The sequence below is a fragment of the Lissotriton vulgaris genome, chromosome 8 (assembly GCF_964263255.1).
Source record: "Lissotriton vulgaris chromosome 8, aLisVul1.2, whole genome shotgun sequence".
NCBI lineage: Eukaryota > Metazoa > Chordata > Amphibia > Caudata > Salamandridae > Lissotriton > Lissotriton vulgaris.
Window position 1 is genome coordinate 1,396,107,868 of NC_141696.1, and position 25,789 is coordinate 1,396,133,656.

A 25,789-nucleotide genomic window follows, 5' to 3' on the forward strand; every position below is an offset into this window, starting at 1 on the left:
ATAATAGATGCATCACTTCAGGGATGGGGAGGCCATCTGGGGGAGGCCATCTGGGAGAGGTATCCAGCTAGGGCTATGGTCTCTGGCAGAAGCTGTTGAAGTGGCATGTTATTCACTTGTCATTAAAACCTTCCTTCCAACCATCAAAGGGAGGCCGATTCATGTGTTCGTAGACAACACCACTTCCATTCTTGAATGCAACAATTATGGCATGGTGTAATTTCTAGTTCTGTGCCAAGAGTCTCTCTCTGGAAGTGACTGGATTACCAGGGCATTTCTCCGATCGTGACCCACACTGTGGGATCTCTAAACATTGAAGCAGATTAACTCAATCCCTGACGCCTCGCAAATGAGAATGACAGTTGCACCCGTAGGTGGTGTAGGGCATCTTTTGGCATTGGGCTCAATCTTTTCGCCACTGCCTAGAAAGCGCAATGTCTGTACATTTTCACGCTGGAGTTGCCGGGGTGACACATTGTATTTTACTACGGACCTTGTAACAGGCTCATTCCCAACCCGCCTGCCCTAAATAAATTGCCTTTAATTTCAGTGCCTATATTTGTATGGTGTTTCAACCTATGGGTTAATAGAAGTCCTTTATTAGTACTGATGTGAATTGAGCACATGTAGATTATTAAGAGCAGGTAGAAGACTCTTGGGAAACTCGGAAGGAGAATGTAAGGTTAGAAATTGGGGTCTGGTAAGGCAGCACAGTAAATGGCTGCAAGACTGCAAAAAATCTACTCAATCAACAACATTGAAGAAAATGCAATGATGGAGTTTCCTAAGGGGATACTTCTGCCCTTTGTTAATAGTATTTGTCTTCTCAATGTGATCATCATAAAGGACTTTCAATATGGTATATAATACTGTGTAAATAACAGGAATGCATTTTGTCCTTTGTGGATCCATATCTCTGCTGCTGCTTTAGATTGATTAATTTGACATTGAATAGAAGTGGATTACTAAATTAGTAATAGTTTACTTACATTAAACTACAAGAAACCTTTGTTTACTTTATAATACATGTCACACCTGGTCTATTTACAGTTTTGTAGGTTGCCATTATTGACTATGATTTTTAACATTCTTGATGGGCACCCATTGAGAATATGCCCATCTGCACATTCTGATATCTACGTTAATGTTATGTTATGTTAATTGATTGTTTTGAGCGCACAGCTGCCCCAGCGAAGGGGCGTCCCGGCGCTATATCTGAGAAGGTAACATAACTAACAAAAATAGACAAAGTAGGGAAATTTTAATAAGGCAGGGGGAAAAGATACGTTTTAACAGCTTTCCTGAAAGCAAAGAGATCTTCTAAAGATCGAATATGCACAGGGAGCGCGTTCCAGAGCTTGAAGGCCAACACAGTGAAGGATCAGCCGCCTAGTCTGCATTTTTGGAAGCGTGGAACAAGTGCTAGATTTTGACCTGCAGAGCGAAGGCTACGTGGAGGAGTGTACAGGGTCAGGAGGTGCTGGAGGATGGTAGGGGTGTCGGTTTTAAGAATTTTAAACGCGAAACACAGAGTCTTAAACTCTATGCGTCTGATTACAGGCAGCCAGTGCAGTTTAGAGATTGTACTGCGGGCTGAACAGAAGCGTGGCAGGCCTACCAGGGCCCTGGCAGCTGCGTTCTGCACCCTTTGGAGTCGCAGGACCTCCGCCTGATTGGCACCCAAAAACAGTGAACTCGTGTAGTCAAGCCTTGATGATACGCTAGCTTGAATCACCATCTGGCGAGTGGAGGCATCAAAAAATTTGAGGATAGGCCTCAAACCACGAAGAATGCCGAAGCATGTAGATGCCATCTTCTTAGTATGACACGAGAAGGTTAGTTTGGAGTCCAGCCACACGCCAAGATTTTTAAGTTCGGAGACCGGTTTAGGGGGGGTCCCAGCCCGTTAGGCCAGCAGCTCGCACCCCACAGATCAGGATGTTTCCCTAATACCATCACCTCGGTTTTGAGGGCGTTGAGCTGTAAACAGTTGGTAGTAAGCCAGCATTTTTTTTCCTAGTTTTGGCCCCACCCAGGAGGATAGGAAAACTGCAAAATCACAGTATACCCACTTATTACAAGTTGATCATTAGAATACTTTTGCTTTCCCTGTCATTTATGTCAAAGCTAGGCATATGTGGGAAGATAAACTATTCACTAATAATAGTGTACCCAAATTTAAGAAATGTGTGTTTTGTCTGCTATTAACATGTCAGAAACCAGTTTATATGTTCCCTGACACTACTAAATAATTCATCCATGATTTCGGAGTCTTATCTGGGTGAATAAAAAGCGATGTATTTTTTAAAATTTTCCCAAGAACCTGAGTTTATTGATAGGGTGGCATTTGAACCACTTAAAATTCTAGAACACCTGTAATGACGGGTATTTCTGAGGAAGTTTAAAAAATATGTTTTTGTGGATACTGACTTACAATAAAAGCAAAAGGTATAGAGAAATTCAGTAGATGATAGCAAATGTCTTACCTTCCTGCATTCCCACACTACTACTGATTAAAATGGTACCCAAAAAGTGAATGGTGGGACTGATTGCAACAGGAATGGTCCAAGAACAAGACCCTGGAGAGTGCAAGGATAACATTTGGAAATAGTCTTCTTTTTGGATGCGCGTGGCTGCAATGTTTAGACATGGGGTTGGCCAGTGCTCGGTTAACTCTACCAACCCTAGACATTCTGGAAATAACACTCTGCAAATACGTCCTAGGTAGTGTTGCCTGTGTGAATGCCATCATGTTTTCTTAGCCAGAATGCCCTGCATATGTCGAACATCTGTTCAAAAAACGGAATTCCCTCACATTTCTGTGACAAAGTTCAGATTTTTTTTTTGTGGTACAGCAATAATTCCACCGCCTAGTGTTGCCGCCTATAAAAACACTAATAATCTTGTGTGGGTGGGTCTAGCATAGTGGGCAGTAACAAGTAAAAACTGTGACAGTGTTAAGTCGGTATACTGTCAATGTGGTCTGAACGATATCAAAAATGTTTGGTTTTTGTATGCTTCAGTACAGCACAGGCATCAGTCTGATGACCAAAAAAGTTACCCCAAGGCTGCATTTTACTTTCTGTTGCTCTCCAAATTTCCCATCTGCACTGCACCCATTCTTTACATAAGGGGGAATAATAAATTCAATAAAACACATGCATGTATGGTACCCATGGCATGAATATATGTCTATGCAAACGGATGACTGGAGGGAATTTCCATGTTTGTGGAAGAAAAGCATACAATCTCACAAATGTTATGTTTAGCACATTTTCTCAGCCGGCCAATCAGGATCAGGGTGGTCTCTCACCCAGTGATATAAACCTTCGAATGGGCAGAATTTCACAATCTGCGGTTGTGGTATGTTTCCCTGCAGGCCAAGGGCAATGCTTGTTACAAAAAGACTGTACAAGAGTTTTGCTCTCATTTAATTTCCTAATTTCTCAAGCCACTGAATTCAGTTTATTATTGGAGGATACACCAAACCTATAGGAAACCCACACATGTCTGTTACCCCCACCCTCAGGATATCCAAAAGAACACAGATATGGCCAAGTTCCGTAGGGGCATGTTCCTAGGTAGGGGTGAATGAATGTCATAGTCATGTAATGGAAAACAAAGTTGCTAAATTCTGACAATCTTCAAGTTCAGTGTGTTCTACCAACACCGAGTTTTGGCAAGGGGGACCTAGCTTCCACCAATAGAGCCAGTAGGTCTTACAAAATTAGAAATTATATAGTTCTTATACTTTCCATATAGTCCTGAGTTTGATATCTGTCATCAAATGAGCAGCGCATTATAAACCGTGACTGCCACAATTTAGTGATTTGCACTCATATTACATAATTGGTTGTGCTGACTACCTTCCCTTTTAAACAACACACACATTAAGTATAGCCAGACTGCCTGTGGGGGGGGGGGGGGGTTGGGGGGTGGGGGGGGGTGTGTGTTCAATACGTGTATAGTCCCGACCTTGGATAGATCGACAGGTAATGAGCGCTATGGCAAACGTTCAGCTAGAGCGCTGCGAGATGGAATGGATGTATGGGCTATGAGTGATATCTGGCTTATGCAAAACGACGGACGTAGAGAAGGCACCTGCATGTCCACAACGCATAACACTTGGTTCAGAATTGAATTTTGTCTTGCCACCCAGCACGCATGTATGTGGGCCACTGACATAGTACACTTACCTAAAACATTATCAGATCACTCCTCAGTCCGCCTGGCATTTGCAATTCCAGCGCATGTACCTAGACCGTTTACGTGGAGGTTGAGGGGGGAAATTCTTTTAGCTCCAGTGTTCAATAGTGAATTGCGTCAAGCAATAACGGACTATTTCGATTTTAACGTGGGGTCAGTGGACAGCGCAAGTTCGATATGGGAAGCGTTTAAAATTACAATAAGGGGGCAGTGCATTGGCAAGCATGCTGGTGTCCTAAAGGATATACAACAGCTATTACATATGATTGAGAGAGACATCGCAAATCTAGAGGAGGAACATACACGAACCCAGAAACTGTCCCTTTATGGTACAAAAATAACTGCCAGTTTGCAGGAGATAGATCAATCCCTGCAGGATGTGGCTATAGCGTGGCTGTCGGATACGCATCGCAACTGCCTTAGTCACCGCATCACGAAAGACGAAACAATGGACGCCAATAACTCCCTCCCAAACAACAAGGCACCTGGTCTGGAAGGGCTGCCTGGGGAATTTTACAAAACATACAGCGAACTGCTGATACCACACTTGGCAGAAATGTTCGAGGAAGGTTATGATGACGGTAGATTGCCCGCATCCTTGAGAGAGACCCTATTGGTGGCTCTTCCTAAACCAGACAAAGATTCCACAAGGTGCGATTCGTACCGACCGTTATCTTTAATAAATATGGATGCTAAAATATTGGCCAAGATACTCGCAACCAGAATACAGCTTCTACAGGAGAAACCAGTGCTGCCAGATCAGGTAGGCTTTGTGCCCAACAGATCTACCACTCATAACCTCCGCACTATTTTTGCACTATATCACCATCTGGACCCTGATATCCCAGCAGCGGCGGCGTTGTTGGATGCGGCGAAAGCCTTTAATTGCGTCGAATGGGAGCACATGCGAACAGTGCTGCAGAGGATGAGTTTTCCTGTACAATTTTTGAAATGGATAGAGATATTGTACACAGACCCCAGCACCCGAGTTAGAATTAATGGTCACACGTCAGACGCTATTAGAATAAGTCATGGGAAGAGGCAGGGATGTCCGCTTTAACCTATCCTATTTACATTGATGACAGAACCACTGGCATGCAAGATTTGACAGTTGCACTCAGTCAGCTCTACAATTCCACCTTCCCCCCAATCGGCATCTCGCTTTATGCCGATGACATGGTGCTATTTACACGGCACCCGGACAGACATTTGAATGCGCTAATTAGGGAGTATATCCGTTTCGAATATTTCTCCGGTCTACGAATGAACTGGGATAAATCAGTGGTAATACCGCTCACACCGTTTCAACAGAACCACCCGTGGATTATCCTCTAAAGTGGCAAACAGATTCGGTGAAATATCTAGGAATATGGGTGCATAGAGAACCGGATCTGGTAGTGAGAGAAAATGATGACAGAGCCCTATCAAAGCTGGAAGAACAGATAGACAAATGGACGCGGATGCCCCTCTCGCTAGCGGACCGAATAGCTCTACAAAAGATGATTGTACTGTCGAAGTTTTTATATCTAATCAGTAATATCCCCATTTGGTTGACACAAGAGCTGTTTACGAAACAGAGGACAACACTACAGAAGCTCACGTGGGCGGGGAAGCAGGCCAGAATAAGCTGGGATACTTTGACAAAACCATACCACAAGGGATGTTTGGGGGCACCAGATCTACAATTATTCTATTATTGTGCACAGGTACAGCATGCTTACTACTGGCTGCAGCCACACGCTTATGTATCACATGTGGCGGTTGAGAGTGACAGTGTATATCCGACACCACTGACAGCTTTTATCTCGGACCCTGTGTCCTTTACCCACAGTGATAGGATACAAACAGTGCGCTGCATCTTGAGAGCCTGACATATGCTAGCAAGTCGGGCTGGGATATCTCCCGTCTATGATCTGGCACTTCCACTTGCGAATCATCCGAAACTTTCGGTCACGCAGGAAAAAAGGATGTTGCAGCTATTTGTTGAGATGAAACTGACCACTATGGCAGATGTGTTCCCACGCAGTAGTTTTATATGGAGGGAAGATCCACAGCTCAGTGCGCACAGCACACAAATGAAGCAGTTTGCTCACATGCAATTGCAGATGGCAATGAAGGACTTATATGACTCATTCCCAGAAGAACCACCCACATTGAAAGCTTTACAAGCACTACTGATTGCACATAACCATAGGAAACTGGTCACCCGTTTGTACAACACATCACAATCGGAGCAAACAGAGAGTTAACAAATCACTTAATAAATGGGAAATGATGTTGGGGACACCATAAGTGAACAAGACTGGGATTATAGTTGCACTCAACTGCAACTAATGACGCCGAACTGTAATCTACCTATAGTGCATTTTAAATTCCTCCACCAATTTTACTACACTCCGACCCAATTACATAAATATGGCCTTAGACCAACTGATAAATGCTACAGGTGTGGGTCCCTGGGAGCTGACTTCTTGCATATAGCGAGGGCCTGCCCGCAGGTACACAAATACTGGGAGGAAATAACGGGGGCGCTGACGGCCATGTTGTCCGAGATGATACCTAATGCACCACAAATATGCCTACTGGGTATGTATAAGATGGCATCAGTGAGACGGAGGACATTTTTGGTGGTAGGTCTCCTATTAGCTAAGCGCCGAGTGGCCATGAGGTGGGGCAGCAAACGCCCCCCTAGACTCATGGACCGGCTCAAAGATATGACTTACTGTAGAGACACCTTAGAGATCTATTCAGAAGAGTTGCCGATGGCTTCCAGGCCTAGGGATTACTGTGAACCACTGCTACAATATCTCCAAAATGCACAGTCGGATGGGTAAATGTAGGAATGCACGGATTGATAGTTATATATAGGTTGTGTGTCAGAGATTTTTGCAGGGGAGTAAGCGAAAGGCACTAAAGGATACTATCTGTACAATGTGTCAATTGGCAAAGAGTGCTATGCAATACCAGAATATCAGATTATCAACGCTACAATGTACTAGAGTGTAATGTGCATGATTGGTCGGTCCGAGACTCACCCTGATGAACTACAATGTAAAAGTTTACTCATTGTAAATGATAATATATTATGCGATGCAGTGCAGTGTTATTTAAGAATTTATCAATACCTGATAAAAGCTGTATGCTGATGTAGACTGGACTTAAACAAAATATGAAGAAGAAAAAAGTATAGCCAGACTGCAGTCAGTCAGGGCAACGTTTCCTCTGTTACCTTTCCATGGTTTAGATTTATGCATATGAGAAATGCAACAACCTATTGTGCAGGTATTGAGCAAATAACTACACATTTTTAATCTTCTGTCTGAAATGAGATGTTGATGCAGGATTTGAATCAATACATTGCCCTGAATGTGCCGGAAAAAACAAATAGGACCAGATGTCTTTTAACTGCTCATAAAGTACTGGTCACTATTTGTGATCAGTATATTTGAGAAATCTCTTTCCACAGGTAAGTCCTTGAAAAGAGGAGCACTCCAAGTAGAATTCCTCCCACAAAAAGCATCAGAGGCAGGAGTTCTCTTCTAGACATCACCCTTCTTCCAGTGACCAGTCTGAAAGGTGACATTATCAGTCTCCAACCCTGATCACATTGTATTTTTAAGAGCTGAAGCTGGCTTTGGAAAGAATGCATCCAGACATTTTCCAGTGCTGATGGTAGACCTAAGGCATGTAGCTTCTTTGACCCTGGCCATTCTCCTACTTTTCCACCACCTCCTTGCACAGGTTTGAACCCCCAAGAAGCCTTCATGTCCTTAGACTTAGTCTCCATTTGTGGCTATGACTTTGGCGCCGGCTGACCTTCTTTTGGAGCTGGCCAAAAGCAGTTTGGTTCTCAGGCCTTCTGTTACTTCCCAAACTATGTTGCTGGTAGGCATAGCATCTGGGCTGGTTTTGCAGTTGACTCCTTCCATTTCTAAAACACTCTCAATTCTGACTAATGATTGAGAATGAATGATTTGGTTCTCCTTTTGAGGAAGATCCTTTGTTGAAGTCTCTGCTGTGTACTCAATAGTTTACCTGGATGGATGCCTTCTTAGACTCACACCCTGATGCCATTCAGTTACCTAACATGGTGCCCAACACATATATCGCTAACGAGGCACTCTGCTTTCATATTATACTGATAATATTTACAAAAACGTACAACATACTAGTGGGTTGGAAACCTCCCCTGATCTTAAGTTGGATTGGCCCTCCAGTCCTTCTACTGAGTAGATTGCCTCCTTTAGAGCGATAATCTGAAAGCCTACCAAAGTGCTGAAAAATTAACTTCTGTTTAAGTGTGCAATTCTAGATTATTGAGTAAGATTCTGCAGCCGGGCGCTTGTACCTCTGAGCTGCTTTTGCCATCTGGCATCATACAAGCACTTTTCCATTCCTGCTGTGAATCTGGGAACAGGAGTTCCTTTCTGCCCACCCTTCACATCAAAATTATACGAGCAGGGTTCGTCGTCCAAGCACAAGTCTGTTATTTCCCCTTCACGTCTAAGGATATGCAATGTAAGTGTATTGATGCTTAGGGAAAAGTAATCTTTATCCCTGTGAGTCTCTGCGTGTGCTCCTCTAGTGCCATTTGAACACCTCCGTCGCAGTTCAGTCAATTTGTCTGTGGATGTCATGTGAACCTGATGGACAAGCCATACAATGACTCCCTGTTTTTCATAGGAGAAGCTGATTCATGGCTGCAGTGCCTCATTTAAAAGCATGTTCACTAGGCCTGTCTTCCCTAGTGCACTCTGGGGCTCTTTGAGGGTTCAGTCCATTCATCAAAGGCACCCTTCTACAACTGTTAAATAGCCGCAGCAGTTTGACAGCTTTAATTCACCCTCTGGCAGGTATGAGCGTCTACTTGCAGCAACCCGGCAGGCAGTCATTTCAGACACTTGGATTCTCAAAATTGTTAAGACAATTTTCACTCTTCTGCTTGGAAATGATTCCTCACATTCTATCAGTCAGCTCTTCCATGACGTCTGATCATGCCAAAATACTTTTCAAAAAGGTGCTGTATACCTTCTGTATTATGCGTATCCAACACACCCTTGCTTGCAGAAGATTCATACGCTAAAGAGTCTGGTGGTACATCTAGAAAGATTGTTACTGAGGGTAAGTAACTTATTTTTCATAGCTTTCGTTATAAAAGTTATGGGTAAACTGTCAAATTTGGTATTCCTGTTAACATGTAGATGTTGACGGATCTGCTTGTGAGACTGGATAGCATTGTTCAATTGTCCTCTTGATGACAGACTTAGTCTTCCAGTTCTCTTTCCAGTAGCGAGGTGTTTCTAGGTAAATCTTCTCTAATATTATTGGATATATTTAGGAATGTTTTACTATATGTATACAAAACCATTTTGTTGATTCATTTGTGAGAGCCTCCAGGTACCCCCAAAAAATCATTAGGTGGGTGATTTTTGTTAAAAAAAGAGAGAAATTTGTCACAAAGAATTAGGGGGGTAGATGGAGTCTAATAACTGTTTTGGAAATGGTGTTTTATTTTGCTGCTTTGACATGTCAATGTATTATTTTTTCTTCACAGAATGTTTTTGAATGCCACTGAACCTTTTGCTGTCCCAGAAAGTCTTCGTAATCAAGTGGATGAGTTTGAATCCTTCTATGAAGGTGTTTCAAGCAGCAATGCTTATCAGAGGCTAATAGATAACACAGCAGACCTTACTCGAGAGAGCTTATATGAGTATGTGTTCATTGCTTTCTCTGTGACACAAATGTCCTTCTTTGAAAACTACTTATGGTGCTTTTGTATCTCTATATTAGAAGAAATCTGTGTAAAATTAATGAAAATTATCAAATTATTGATATGAATTTGAAGAAATATTAAAGTAGCTGCAGCCATGTGAAATCAGGTTGTTTGTATTTAGAGATGCCCCCTAACTCGAAGGTATCTGTATGCTTGTTCTTTAGCCTGGGATAATATATCGTCCTGTCCTTGATAACTCATTACAAATAATTTGTTTGCTTTGGCACCCAGTTTGACCTACAGGATAGATTCATTTGACAACAAAATGTCTTGCAATGAAAAGAAAATGATTTGATCTTAAACACATCATTGTATTATTCCTCTGCCTCAGTTTATACAATACTCTGCCAAGCAAGGTTAGATGTAGCATTTTATTTGTGAGGGCACTTATGTGACAACATGGGGTTGATGGTCTCTATGGGAAAGGGGTGTCGGGACAACCCAGCTAATTATAGGCCAATAAGTCTTATCGACTCCTCCCAAAAAGTGGCAGGGAAGGTGATTTTGAGAAGGGTGCTCCAGTGGGTGGACGACAACAATATTCTGTCGGACCTCCAAGCCGGTTTTGTTCTGGAACCGGGACTATTGAACAGGCCTTTAGACTGGCTCTCTTGTATTGGAAGGTGGTGGTGCTGGGCAAAGTGCGGTGGACGACAACAATATTCTGTCGGACCTCCAAGCCGGTTTTCGTTCTGGAACCGAGACTATTGAACAGGCCTTTAGACTGGCTCTCTTGTATTGGAAGGTGGTGGTGCTGGGCAAAGGCAGTCTATATTTGGCCTTTATAGACCTTAAGACTGCCTTTGACCTGGTACCTAGAGAGGAGTTGTGGAAGGTCTTATCAAAACTGGGGCTCCCTTCGCATATTCTATCCCTCCTTGTGAGATTACACGATGGTAATTTTGCACAAGTGCGATCGGGCACGAACGGTGAAAAACCGACAGGATTCCTGTAGGAAGGGGTGTCCGTCAGAGATGTGTGCTAGCTCCCACTCTGTTCTCTCTTTATGTGAATGGAGTGGTTGAGCATTTGTTAAGACATCCCTCTGATGCTCCTTCCCTGGCGGGTAAAAGGATTCCTACACTGCTTTTTGCAGATGACACTCTTCTTATTTCAAAGTCCCCCATGGGCCTTCAGAGCCTCCTGAGTAACTTCCAGGAGTTTTGTTCACTGAGGGGGTTGGTAATCAACACTGACAAAACCAAGTACTTGATTATGAATCCCCCTAAAAACCCGGGGCGCCCGCCAACTTTAAATTCTGCTTTATTGGAGAGGGTACCCGAGTTTGATTACCTGGGTATCCGCCTTAACGATTCTCTAAGTTGGAATCCACATATCAATAAAATGCTCCTTGGTCACAAAAGGGTGGGCGGATCATTACTCAAGGAACAATGCTCCTCCACAAGTAAACCTGTAGCCCCAGTGGTGGAGATTTACAAAGCTAGAGGGGTTAGCGCTGCCCTTTACGGGGCCGAGCTGTGGGGTACTTGTAACTTGGATGTACTAGTAAAATCTGAGTGCAAATTTTTGAAAGATCTGATGGCTCTCCCGTCGAGTACTCCAACCGTCCCAGTGTCTCTTGACTTAGGCTGTAAATCGATCAAGAATCATGCGCAACTTCGCCCCTTGCTTCTCTGGGCTCGGTTGTGGCGGGTGCCGGAATTAGCCTCCTATGCAGAAGCGCTATCAGAGGTAATGGCAATGGTAGGCTGGTCTAGGATTAAATGGTTGAGGGACGTAAAACGGCTGCTAGTGGAGATAGGGCTAGGCGAGGCTTGGGCATCGAGATCTGCCCCTCCTAAAGCTATGATCAAAAAATTGTACTGGGATTGGGTCTCTTCAAAACTACTCTTAGATCCAAGTCATTGCAATTCCACTGTAGCCTTTTTGGGGATTAAAGATGTGGTGGCCTATGAACCCTACTTAGACATGATTTCCATCTCTTTTGATCGTACCCGTACTTTTAAGTTCAGAGTGGGAACATTACCAGTAGGTGAATTAGTTGCCCGTTGGAAATCCCCCAACCGGATCTCTCCCTTTTGTGCGTGCTGTCCCACTCGTGTTGAGTCGGTAGCCCACATTTTTTTTGAATGTCCGGATTATTGTGCGCCTAGGAGGCGATGGCTCAAACCCTTATGCAGACTTTTAGGCACCCGTCAACATAAAGTGGCGCTACGTATTTTAATGTCTAACACATCAACTCTGATTGTTTGTACTGTCAAAATTTTTAAAGTGGTGTTGGTTGATTCGTGCAAGAAGGCTTTCATTATCAATTTAATCTTGTTTTAACTGTTTTTAACACTTTTTCCTCCTATTTTTTCCCTTTGTATATCTGGAAATTGATTGTTTTAAATACTGTCTTATATTTATTGTACATGCTTTTATGATATTTTTATATCGAAATAAAGCCTATCAATCAATCAATTATTCCTCTACCTCAGTTTATACAATACTCTGCCAAGCAAGGTTAGATGTAGCATTTTATTTGTGAAGGCACTTATGTGACAACATGGGGTTGATGGTCTCTATAGGAAAGGGCCTCTTTTAGACCAGGTCACCCTCACTTTTTGCCTACTGGTACTGATGTTTTTTGATTAAAAGTGCAGTGCGTCCCTGCTAACCAGGCCCCAGTACTAGTGCTCATTCCCTAAAAACTACACAGTTGTTAATTGTGACCCAATTGGCAAGAACTTTAGCACCCTTGTAACACCCTGTTAAATGGTACCCGTGGTATCCAGATCATGGGTACAAAAGAGGTTCCTTAAGTGCTGCAACATGTATTATGCCACCCAAAGGGACTCCCTTCATGTAAACTACATGCAGACTGCCATTGCAGAATGCATGTAATGGTGCAACCCATTTTGTAAAACACATTTCCCACTCCCTGTGTGCAATACCCAGTTACACTGCATGTACTATATGTAAGTCACCCCTACATTAACCCTTTTGAGCCCCAAGGCCGGGTGCAAAATATTACATGCGAGGGCACGTCTGCATGAGCCAGTATACCCATGTGATACCTAGTCCCATTGCCAGTCATTGAAAGTGTTCAGGAAGAAATTTTGAGAACATGTACTGGGCACTGGTCATTATGAGTTACCCAGCTACATACTGGCTTCACTGAGAATAGAGGTGTTTGATATGAAACACCTTCTCTAATTAAGTCTGTACCATTGCTAGTATCAGATTTATTGCGACAGGCACCTAGAGGGCACCTTAGAGGTACTTCATATAGCCCTACTAGTCTCTTAGTGTGTTTGCTGACTAGTATCTATATCTTCCAACCTGTGACCACAGACCTATTTCTGGCCTCATAAGAGGGAGAGCCATGCTCCCAGAGGCCAGGAACAATGCCTGCTTGGGAGAAGGTGTTCTCACCTCCTCCAACAGGATGGTTCGCAATTTAGCATATTCAGGCCAGAGCCTTCAAAGCATTTGCAGCCTTTTGTCATGCAGCCCTAGCTTCCGCCCAGACCTGGGGAGCACCACCCCCTGCCCTGGGGCCCATTTGGCACCAGAGCAGGCGGAAAATTAGTTATTCATACTAACATCTCCCTAAGGTGGGATATCTGAAGTGAACAGCTAGAGAAGGGTGTCACCATCTTGTTTTTTGTGGAAATAGGGTCTTCGGGGTCAGGAAGTGGCGATATAGGGGTCTAGTCGCCCTAGTGGTAGGTAGCCCTTGGGCTACTACCTTGTACTCCCCTAAATTGATTATCTGAAAGAAACACATAGTGATAGATTCCTTACCTTAGAATTACCCGCAGGCGTCCGAATGGATCCGTAAAGTTTTTAGTCACAGTACTCCTGCGCGTCGGTAGGCATCGTCGTGCGGCTCCGCGTGCGTCGTTGGCGCCGGGATGATGTTGCTGGAGCTACTTAAACACGCCTACGCGCGCTGACGTCAGTTCTTTCATTTCTTCACCAGCAAGCGCAGATCCGGAAGAGCAAGTACCCCAATTCACTTTTTGAATAAGTTTTTTCTAGGCCTTATACCTCCATTCTGAGTCGATTGACTCCTGGTGTCGTATAGATGCCAGGTTTCAAGAACTGCGGGGACTGTCACCCCTTTATGTCGGTGACGGACCCGCACTAAGTGTGTTTCTACTGCCTGGGGCACGACAACGACTTCCGGGCCATGGAGCCGAAGACTTTGCGGGAGCAGTCCCGAAATTTGCTGGAAGTATGGCAGTCGGCTCCGTGCTGCTCAAGGTCCCAGTCCCGTGGGAGATCGAGGGACAGTTCGCGGAGCAGTCACCATCGTTCGTCTGGATCTAAGTCTTCGCACTGGGGGTCAGGTAAGTCTAAGCATTCTAAGAAGAAGTCGAAGAAGCGCCAGCACTCTTTGACTTCCCTGCGCCCCTCGTGGTTGAGGGTTTCGTTGGTGCCACCGCCGCTGCTCCGGCGGAGCCTGCAACGTCGCTACCGGTCTACCCACCCTTTCCGGGTTCGTTGGCGACGCCTGCACAGGTGCAAGTGCTTCTTGCTGCCAAAGCCCTACTCTTTGGGCCATCTGGAACCGCCTGCGCGTCTTCGGGCCCTGGTAGCCCGACTGGGGATCCTGCCCTTCCAATGCCGGTTGCTTCGGCCCCGGTCTCGCAGTACCCCCCTGGATCCGGTCTTGGATCCTGGGCGACAACGGTTGACCTGATTACACCTCCACCGGTGTAGACCCTGCCTCCTGCATCAACTCCGACGTAGTCCGGTACTACCACCGACATCGTCCCCAGTTTCAGTCCTGAACCGGACCGGCGCCGATCCCGACGGGGCCTTTCTACCCCTACGTCCTTCATCCTTATTTTCAGCCTGTTCCACAGGCTTCGGAGGAAGGGGAGGAATGGGAGGGGTCTGAGGACCCTCTCACACAGCAGTATGATAATGATCAATTGGGCAGAGAATTTGGGGGATGCCAGTGGTTTAGACACCACGCCTGACCTTGGCATGCTGTGTCCTTCCGTGGCAAGTTATGCAGTGGTGTTGCGTAGGGCGGCCGAGGCTCTCCACCTCGAGCTCCCTGCAGTGGCCTTAAGGACTAACCTCCTGACATAAGTGCTTTAACCTGCGGCAACCTCTTCGGAGACCTTGCTGCCTTTTAATGATGCACTGTCTGACGTTCTTTTGGGCACTTTGTCCAGGCCCAACACAGGGGCTTCTGTGGACTGGAACGTGGCCCAACGCAATTGCCCGGCTCCGGGCGACCCCCTCTTTCTCTCCCAACACCACACCCCTGACAGTTTGGTTGTTCAAGCTTCTGCATCCCAGAGCGCATTCCCTTTCTCACCCCAGATAGGGAATCCAAGAAGCTGGAGCAGCTTGGCAAGAAGCTGTTTTCATCTGCCAGCTTACTCCCCCTCTGTGTGGGACACAGTTGCGCAGGAGCTGCCCAACTGTCCGGAGGAGGCCCAGACAGTACTCACCCGGGCTATTGCAGCTGGGAGGGACACAGCTAAGTTCACCATACGTTGTGGGCTTGATACCGCCGACTCGCTAGGCAGGCCGATTTCCATATCTGATAGAGACTACTAGCCGCAGATTCCTTAACGTAGAATTATCCCCAGGCGTGAGACTAGATCTCCGGAATTTTTTTTTGCCACAGCATCTCTGCGCGCCGGGAGTGGGGGTGTTAAACCACGTGATGCCGCCCAGACGTCCGCGGACGTGATGTCAGGGAGGTCACATAAGTCCCACCCTGGCACGCTGACGTCAGTTTTCCTTTTTTTCCGTGTGCAACGCGGATCCTGAGTGAATTCCCTTGACCTGTTTTCAGGCCTCTTTTAACGCCTTTGCATTGGGAACAGTGTGCAAAGCCTTCGAGTTTCAAGACATGTGCTTCTTGTACGTGTCAGATGTCGGCGACGGAGCCTCACCCTATTTGTATGTGGTATCTGGGCGAGCACCATGATTCTACGGACTGCGACGCATGTCAGGATCTCAAGCTGAAGTCCCAGTGGGAGCGTGGAATGAAATTGCTCTCGGCCCGCTTGTCCAGATCGGTCTCATCACAGCGTCCGTCCCCTACCTCGGAAGGGTCCAGAAGCCGCGGATCCTAGCTGCTGCATCATCCTTCACCGAGGCACCACGGGCGTCGATCGCCCGGCGGTAAGTCCTGCAGTTTGTCACCAAGGCCCTGTCCTCTTTCTGCAGTGGGCGCGGATTCCTCTTGGAATGTGCGCCCTCGCCCGTTGCCAGTCTATCCGCTGTTTCCTGGCTTTGGGCCACAAGGGTTCAAATGAAGGCCTAGGCTACGGCTCTGCAGGCTTCTTTGGGACCCCTCCTCTTCCTGAGACGTCCGCGGATCCCTCGCCATGCGTGGGGCCTTCTGCGGACTCAACGGCGGATTTGCCCCCGACCAGTTTTGTTTCAGGTTTTGTAGAGGTGGTGTCGTCGAGGTGCGGCCCTACGGTGTTCCCCACTTCGACCCATGGCGCCCCTGCCTCACCGCAAAACCCAGCGGGGTTCCCTGTGGTGTCGCAGGAGGTCGCCGGGACTCACAGCTTGTCCCCGTGTCCCCCTCGGTTCTCGGGGCAGATGGGTGTTTTACCAGAGGCCAAGCCAACGCCTTTCCGGCGCCGACTGCTTTCCTCCCCAGCCCTGGCGGCGCCGCGGGAAGAAGCCGGGATCCGGGGCACCTCCCTGAGTCCCTCTTGGTCCTCTACGCGGGCGACTGCCTCGTCGGAGGTCAAGCCGGCGCCTTTCCGACGCTGTTCATTGTCCATTTCGGCACCAACCCCGCCCCTTTCTCCTATGAGTCACGTCGTGGCGGAGGCCGACTTGGCCCCCTGGTGGACACTTTGGCGCTGATCGAGGACGCACCGGTGCCCATGGGGGACTCCCCGGGGCCGTCCTGACGTCGGATCGTCGACTCTTCTCCCGATGTTCCTTCCTCTCCGGAGGATTGTCTTCTCCTTGTCTCCTCTTCATCGGAGACTGGATGCCGCGTCGTTGCCTTTTTCCCGGCGGTTTCCAGGGCAGGTTCTACGCCATCTCTGTGTCCACTGACCCGGACCCGCTCTTCCGCACCTTGCAGTTGATTGCCCCGCAGGCTTCTCCGCCTTCTCAGGAGACCCCTCAGGCCCCTCACTCGTCCATGGGTATTCCATCCTACAGGAGCTGGCCGTTTCTTCCTCCAGCAGGGCATGGGAATGGGCAGCTTAGTTTGCAGCCTTCGCCCACAGAAGAGTTGCTCTCTCCCCCCACGACGTCCCACGGAGGCGAGTGTAGCCTTTGCCCGGGCCATTTCCACGGCCACCGGCATTTTGCAAATGGGCAACCCAGTCGCTCCACTCCCAACGGACCAATTGTTGGAAGTTCTCCACCAGGGCTCTGATGGAGGGGAGCCGCTTCTTCCATTTGAAGCTTTGTTCAACAGCTCTCTTCTGTGGGCATCCTGCTATGGGGGATCCAGTTCCTCAGCCGCTCCTCCATCGCCTTGCCCCGCACGATCCAGTCTGTCTTTTTTCTCACCCATCTGCCCAGGGCCCTGTCCTGTAAATTGCTTTTCCTCCCTTGCCTTCAGTGTTGCTCCCTCCATCATGGGAGGCCCGGTGGTTGGACTCCTGGGGATGTAATCTTTTCGCTTCCACTAGTGCTGCTCTGCGCGCTCTCAACACACTGTGTGTTGGCCAGGGCTACCTCCCACCTATGGGATTCCGCGGAGTCCCTTTTGTCTCGTCCCCTCACAAAGGTGTCTGCGCTGATCTGCGGCACCATGTGCTGGATGGTCGGGAGTTGGCTGCATTTTTTCTCCGTTCGGCCTTGGATGTCTCTGATTCTCTCGCCCGCACTATGGCTAGTTCTGTGGCCCTCCGCCACCATGCTTGGTTGTGGGATAGCGTCTTTCTGGAAAATATTGGGGAGCGTCTTGTTGACCTGCCTTTTGATGGGATTCTTTTATTTAACTCCCACGTGGACTCCGCTATTAAACTACTCTTTGCAGGGCTCCATCCCCATCCATACGCTTCGGCTTGTCGAACCTCATCTGTCTTATGGGAGGCTTTTATCCCACCTTTCTCTCTGGGCCAAGTGCTTCAGTTGGCCCGTCTGTGGTCTGTGTGTGGCTTAGAATGCCTTCAGTTGGCCCCTCTGTACTTTTGGCTGCTGGTACAGCCTTTCGGTTTTTGTGGTGTGTGTTTTTTGGCTGTTAGTGGATCCGTATAGGTCCTCAGGTTGGAGCATCTGTGTATTTTTTATTTTGGCTGATTGGTAAGCCGCCTGTGGTGATACCCACAGGTCTTTTATGTTTTGGGTACTTGTTGGCTATTGTAAAGCTCTGTCCTAAGCTGTGCGGGTGTGGATACCTTCTCTAGTTCCTCGCGTTTCCTGGCGTCACTGTATACCACTTGGTGCAGTCCGTTTTTTTGTACCGCCTTTGCACAGCTTGCGCTGCTCCAGGTTCTGTCCTGCTCAGTATCCAATGGTGTTTCTGTCCTTCTTCTACACGTCTTGCCTGTCGTACATTTTGACCTTTGTTCGTGCGGGATATCTGCTTCTGTGCATTTTGCCTTCCCTCTTCAGCCTCTGGATCGCCAGACCGACTTTTGACATGCCGTCTACGGCGTAGTTTCTTGTCGTGGTGTTGCCACCTTGTGAGAAGTTGGCCTGATATATGATGCTCACTAGTTCTAGTGATCACCTTGTATCAGTCCAAGCAACCCTTATGGTGATTGGTTGTAAGTCAACCTTATAGACCAACTATCCTAGTGGTAGCATGGACAAAGCAGTCTTAGGCTAAACTCTTTTGGCATATGAAACCAGCTGTTTTACCACATATAACCCCTTGAATACCAAGTGAAAGGACACCACACAGGTTGTTATGAAAATAAACAAGTATTTATTAACTAACATATGTAGGAGAGTAGGGTCTGCAATCCTATGATCACCCCAGATTTTTGCTTTTTGCTTCACTGGTTTACGGCTTTCCCTGGCTGTGGGCCTGCTAATCAGACACACAGCCTAGCTGTTCTCTCTCTAAATTGACACGTGTACCTTAGGTGCATTTACCAATTGGTACTGGGCCACTGTGAGAAGTTGGCCCGATATGCAACGTTCGCTATTCTAGCGACCGCTATGTATCGTTCCAACGACCCTTATGGTGTTTGGTTGTAAGTCAACCTATAGACCAGCTATCCTAGTAGCGTGGATACGAGCAGTCTAAGGCTAAAGACTCGAGAGGGCGTGTTAAGCCAGCTGTTATACCATCACATACCCCTTGAACACCAAGTGAAAGGACACCACACAAGTGTTATGAAAATAAACAGTATATTTATTAAGAATCACAACAGCCCTGCACTCTTTATGAGGACAGGGTACTAAGCACAAACCAAATCTCTTTGGAAAATACTTCAAGTGCACAATTAAAACAAGTGTCCGAGGACACGGAAAGTTTAAGGTCTCGGGCGGACCCGATAAGGCAAGTCGGAAGCGAGGGACTCGGGACCCTAGAGTAAAGAGGCTATGCAGGCACCGAAATGCCGAGTTACCTAGCCACGAGGGCTGCGGCTGCACAAGTCTTACAGGCGTCGGGGTCTTCGCTGACGAGCCAGGAGCCGGAAGAAAAGGAGTTGCTGGCCGGCGACCAGTGATGAATAGTTCGTAGAGATCCAAGCCTGGATCAGGGATTGATGATACCTGAAAGCAGAGGGGACCAAGTTCGTACTACTAGCCAGTAGTCAGAGGGTACCAGGAAGGCACCGGTTGGCCTTCACCTCGACCAGGTGAGTGGGCGACGCTAGGCTCTGCAGTCTCACGGACCAGGAGGCGTTGTCGGCGACCACGGTGGAGGTGCGAGCTGTCCCACGAAGGATGATGCTGTCGGCGTCGCTGGGCCCAGGATGGGGCAACAAGCCTTGGCAGATCTCAGGGCCACGTGGTGGGCCTAAGATGGCGTCTTGAGTGGACCAGGAGGGCCCGGGGTGCTTCTCGCAAAGATGGAAGCAAGGGCCAGTCTGGAGCAACCAGACCAGCAGAGTTGATTGTCGGATGCCGTCACAGAAGGGCACAAGCCAGCGGCTAGTGACCAGACAACGTGCTGAGCGGCGAGCAGAAGGGCCCCACGCAGATCGTGGAGATGCTGGGAGACTGCACTTCGGTGCTGGAGCGGCTCAGGGTCGGGGCTTCTCGGACCCCAGAGCACTCACCAGAGAATTACTTCGATGGTCGTGCTGGTTAAGAAAGCGTGCAGGTTTTGATGATGGCCGGTCCCTCGAGGTCTCGTCGCACCCACAGATCACAGCTGAGCTGATGACGTGGGTAGAGGTCAGAGGTGCCAGGGAAGCCGGTTCTCGTCGAGCTGGGCCGTCGGATCCTTGAGGAAGGACTTGCAGCAAACCGCAGAGTTCTTAGATGGTGCCCGCTGATGCAGGGTGACTACTCCTTAGTCACAAGGGAGAAATCTTGAGAAGAGTCTCGAATGTCCTTTCGTAGAAAGTAGTTCTTGATTCAAAGATGATCTAATTTGGAAGGGTCCCCGCTCCGGTCTTTATCCTAAAGAAAGGGGTGGGTACATGACTAGGTCCTGCCCTAAGGGTGGGACCAGGAAGGGGGGTAGTTACACCCCTCTCCCCTGCCGGACTTTCCCCAGGCCAGGGCTGGCGCCCCTGGAACTGGTTCTGACCGGCAGATGCGTAGTGAGCACCGGGGTGCCACTCCGCAGTCACCTTCTCGCAAAAGCCCTACCTACCCAGAATACACAAACCCTGTCTGGGACGGTGCGAACACCGCCCTCGACAGGAAACCCTTTGTCCAAGCTCTCCTCGCTGGAAGGACTCCCAGCAGCAGGAGGTCAGACTCGTGTCTGTGGTGGCAGCATCCATTTTGTGGAGCTGAGGCTTTAGTTAACTTTAACCGGGGTTCACAGTTACGTACATGTCGTGTCCCTCTAGACGGCGGAATGCTAACCTCGTCGCCAGAATTGGTGAGGGGGCAGCATCCCGATTCGTATGACACCTTACTCGACATGCCTTGATAACGCGACACCGAAGTTACCGATGTGGTACGCGTTATCATGGAACAGCCATTGGGTCTTGATTCCGCAAGCTGCAACCGGGCTCGGCTCGGGCCAGAACCTAGTTCACACGAGCCCACGCACTCTGCCTTCAGGATTGTCAAGGCCTGCCATAGGAGTGACTGATAGGAACTCGGGTGTCCATTGTATGGTTAGATATAGAGCTACTATACCTAAAGCAAAGGGTGATTACACGACTTTGCCCCAGCTGTCATGCAGCCAGTTGTGTCAAATTTAGGAGGCCAGCCAGGGGTGGCATAATACATGCTGCAGCCCCTGGCGGCCCTGGGTACACCTATGCCCTGCGTTACGGGGTCTGATAAGGTGGCCCAGTACCAATTGGTAAATGCACCTAGGCTACATATCGTAATTTAGAAAGAGAACAGCCAGGCTGTGGGTCTGATTGGCAGGCCCACAGCCAGAGAAAGTCGTAAACCAGTGAAACAAAAGCAAAAAATCTGGGTGATCATAGGATTGCAGACCCTACTCTCCTACATGACCCCCCCCCCAAACGTCGGAACAATAAGCTAACCTTGACCAGGTGAGTCTTCTTGTTCTAAGTGGAAATATCTGGAGAGCCCATCGGCATTGCCATGATCAGTACCAGGTCTATGTTCCACTGTAAAGTCCATCCCCTGTAGGGAAATGGACCACCTAAGCAGTTTGGGGTTTTCACCCTTCATCTGATTTAGCCATAAGAGGGGCTTATGGTCGGTCTGAATCTTGAAGTGAGTGCCAAACAAGTATGGCCTCAGCTTCTTCAGGGCCCAAACCACAGCAAAGGCCTCCCTCTCAATAGCTGACCAATTCTTCTCTCTAGGGGTCAGCCTTCTGCTTATAAAAGCAATGGGCTGGTCTTGACCATCAAAATTCAGTTGAGAAAGAACAGCTCCCACACCCAACTCAGAAGCATCTGTTTGGACAATGAATGGTTTGGAGTAGTCCGGACTCTTGAGGATAGGCGCCGTGCACATGGCCTGCTTTAGGTCATCGAATGCTTTTTGACAGCTCGCTGTCCACTGAACCTTTTTTGGCATTTTCTTACTTGTCAGTTCATTTAATGGTGTCACAATTGAACCATAGTTCCTGACAAACTTCCTATAGTAACCAGTCAGGCCCAAGAAAGCTCGAACCTGAGTCTGGGTGGTTGGAGGAGCCCAGTCCCTGATTGACTGTATCTTGCTCTCCAGTGGCTGAACCTGGCCTCCACCTACAAGGTGGCCCAGGTATACAACCTGTGTCTGCCCTATGTGGCACTTGGTGGCCTTGATAGTGAGGCCTGCTGCTTGCAGAGCCTCTAACGCTTTCCGCAGGTGGACCAGGTGATCCTCCCAGGTGGAGCTAAAGACAGCAATATCGTCAAGATACGCCGCACAGAAGTCATCCAGCCCAGTAAGGACTTGATTCACCAACCTTTGGAAGGTGGCAGGTGCATTTTTCAGACCAAAGGGCATCACCACGAACTGATAATGCCCACCAGGGGTTGAAAATGCGGTTTTAGGCTTGGCGTCCTCAGCTAACCTGATTTGCCAATACCCAGCTGTCAGGTCAAACGTACTTAAGTAGTTGGCCGAAGCCAATCTATCGATAAGCTCGTCTGCCCTTGGTATTGGGTGGGCGTCAGTCTTAGTGACTGCATTGAGACCCCTGTAGTCTACGCAGAACCTCATCTCTTTCTTACCGCCCGGGGTGTGAGGTTTCGGCACTAGAACTACGGGACTAGCCCAAGGGCTATCCGAGGGTTCAATGACTCCCAGCTCCAACATTTTCTGCACTTCACTCTTGATGCAGTCTCTAACGTGATCAGGCTGCCGGTAGATTTTACTCTTAACGGGCAAGCTGTCACCAGTGTCAACCTCATGGGTGCACCAATCGGTCTGACTGGGTGTTAGAGAAAACATATGTCTGAAAGACTGAAGAACCTGTTTACAGTCTCTCTGTTGATGTTCGGAGAGGCTGCCACAAAAGACAACACCATCTACCGATCCATCGTCAGGATTCTGAGTGAGCAGGTCGGGGAGAGGGTCACTCTCCTCCTCCTGTCCCTCATCTAGGGCCATGAGCAAACTCATGTCCTTCCTGTCAACATATGCCTTGAGCCTGTTGACATGAAGCACCCTGTGGGGGCTCCGGGGAGTTCCCAGGTCGACCAGGTAGGTGACCTCTCCCTTTTTCTCCAGGATGGTGTAGGGCCCGGACCATTTGTCCTTGAGTGCTGCTGGGGCCACTGGCTCCAACACCCACACCTTCTGTCCGGGCTGGTAAACAGTCAAGACAGCCTTTTGGTCATGCCAAGCTTTTTGGAGTTCTTGGCTGGCCTTAAGGTTTTCAGATGCCTTCTCCATGTATTCAGCCATCCGCGAGCGGAGGCCAAGCACATAGTCCACTATGTTGGCTGCAGGCTTTTTGAGAGGTCTCTCCCATCCTTCCTTCACCAAACACAGGGGTCCTCTTACAGGATGTCCGTACAAAAGTTCAAAAGGGCTGTAGCCAACCCCCTTCTGTGGGACTTCTCTGTAGGCGAACAAGAGGCAGGGGATCAGGACGTCCCATCTACGCCGAAGCTTTTCTGGTAGTCCATGAATCATCCCTTTCAGGGTCCTGTTGAATCTCTCAACAAGCCCATTGCATTGTGGATGATAGGGTGTAGTGAACTTGTAGTTGACACCACATTCCTTCCACATAGCAGTTAAGTAGCTCGACATAAAGTTTGCACCTCTGTCGGAGACGACCTCCTTAGGGAAGCCCACTCTGGAGAATACTCCAACTAGGGCTCTTGCCACAACAGGTGCTGTAGTGGTCCTAAGGGGAATAGCTTCAGGATACCTGGTGGCATGATCCACTACCACCAGTATAAACTTGTGCCCTGATGCTGTTGGTGGTTCCATGGGACCGACGATGTCGATCCCCACCCGTTCAAAGGGCACCCCCACCACAGGCATTGGTATAAGGGGGGCCTTTGTCGTGCCACCTGATTTACCACTGGCTTGGCAAGTGACACAGGAGCGGCAAAACTCCTTGGTATCTTCGTTCATATGAGGCCAGTGAAAGTGTGAGACAAGCCTGTTCCACGTCTTCCTCTGGCCTAAGTGACCTGCTAAGGGAATCTCGTGGGCCAAGGTAAGTAGGAAACCACGCTGAGACAAGGGTACAACCAGCCTCCTGGTCATGCCAGGCTTGGGGTCTCTTGACTCAGTGTACAGGAGTCCATCTTCCCAGTATACCTTGTGGGTACCTGTGGCGTTCCCAGCAGCTTCAGCAGCAGCCTGCTGTCTGAGGGGTTCAAGAGAAGGGCAGCCTAACTGGTCCTTCCCCAGGTCTTCCCTTGAGGGTCCCCCTGACCCCAAGAATTCAACTTGATCAAGTTCGAACTCCCTAGGCTCAGTTTCCCTCAATTCCTGTAGGTCAGCCTCCTCTGAGACTTGATCCACGACCTGGGGCAAGGGGGAAGGCGCAGCCTTAACCCTACCGCTCTTTTTCTTGGGAGGTGTCTGGTCCGTTGTTCCAGGATCCAGCACCTGTTCAGTGGGGCATTTCCTGACCTGTGACCTGGTCACGGCGAACACATGTGCTGGCAAGCCTAACATTTCCATGTGAGTCCGGTGCTCCACTTCTGACCATTGTGATGACTCCAAATCATTGCCCAACAAACAATCCACTGGGAGGTCTGAACTAACTACAACCTTCTTTTGGCCAGTTACCCCTCCCCAGGAGAAAGCTACAATTGCCATACTGTGATTGGTAGTGACATTGCTTGCATTGGTCACCAGGAATTCCGTACCTGGCATGATCTGTCCAGGGTCCACAAAGTTAGGCGTCACCATGGTGACGCTGGCACAAGTGTCCCTATAGGCCTGAGCCATCTTTCCATTTATGAAAGGTGTCTGTCGGTATTTGCCCAAAGTATTGGGACTTACGTCGGGGGACACGTCCACGTCCCCTGTACTGACAAGGACAGCCTGAGTGAGTGTGCCAACTAAGTTGTCACGCCCCTCAGAACCCAGGGTTAACCCTACTAAACCCTTGGGAGGTGCACTACCACTGCTGGCTGTACTAGGGGGCACAGGTGCCTTAGGGGCTGCAGTGGCAGGAGCCTGCCCTCCGCCTTTCTTGGTGCACTCACTAAACCAGTGAGATTTACTTTTGCAGTACTGGCACCATCTCTTGGATTGGCCTTCTTTCTTCTTTTGGGGAGCCTGACCCCCACCCTCTTTGGGTTGTTGGGGACCTGTCGAAGACTTCTGGTCATTTTGTTCCCCCTTAGAATCTTTACCCTTCTGGTCTGCTTTCTTCTGACCACCTTGATTCTGGCCCTGGTTCTGTTTAACTCTTGTACGAACCCATCTGTCTGCCTTCTTTCCCAATTCTTGGGGAGAGGTCAGATCCGAGTCGACAAGATGCTGATGCAACAACTGGTTCTGACAATTGTTTAAAATTTGTTCTCTCATCATCAAATTATACAATCCCTTGTAATCAGTAACCTTACTGCCCAGCAACCAGCCCTCAAAAGCCTTAGTGGCACAATCGACAAAGTCAGACCAATCTTGAGACTGCGTTTTCTGGGTATCCCTGAACAGCACCCTGTACTGCTCAGTGGTTAGGCCGAACCCTTCAACGAGTGTATTTTTCAAGACTTGGTAATCGTTAGCGTCCTCTACCCTTGTGGTGAGGAGCTTGTCTCTTCCTTTTCCTTCAAAGGAGAGCCACAAGATAGCTGCCCACTGACTCTGGGGAACACCCTGCACAGTGCAGGCCCTCTCCAAAGCAGTTATCCATTTGTGGATGTCGTCCCCTTGTTTAAAGGGGGG

The 25,789-nt window shown here is 48.3% G+C and overlaps 1 protein-coding gene across 1 annotated transcript in view; it reads left to right on the forward strand.

The window, feature by feature from the left end:
- The window catches only part of LOC147698809 (E3 ubiquitin-protein ligase TTC3-like), a 1,497,644-nt gene that overhangs the window by 903,228 nt on the left and 568,627 nt on the right, over positions 1 to 25,789 (forward strand). Inside the window, exon 32 of the mRNA XM_086935406.1 lies at positions 9,761 to 9,916. Coding sequence (XP_086791532.1) covers positions 9,761 to 9,916 — 156 coding nt within the window. The remainder of the gene's footprint in view (positions 1 to 9,760; positions 9,917 to 25,789) is intronic.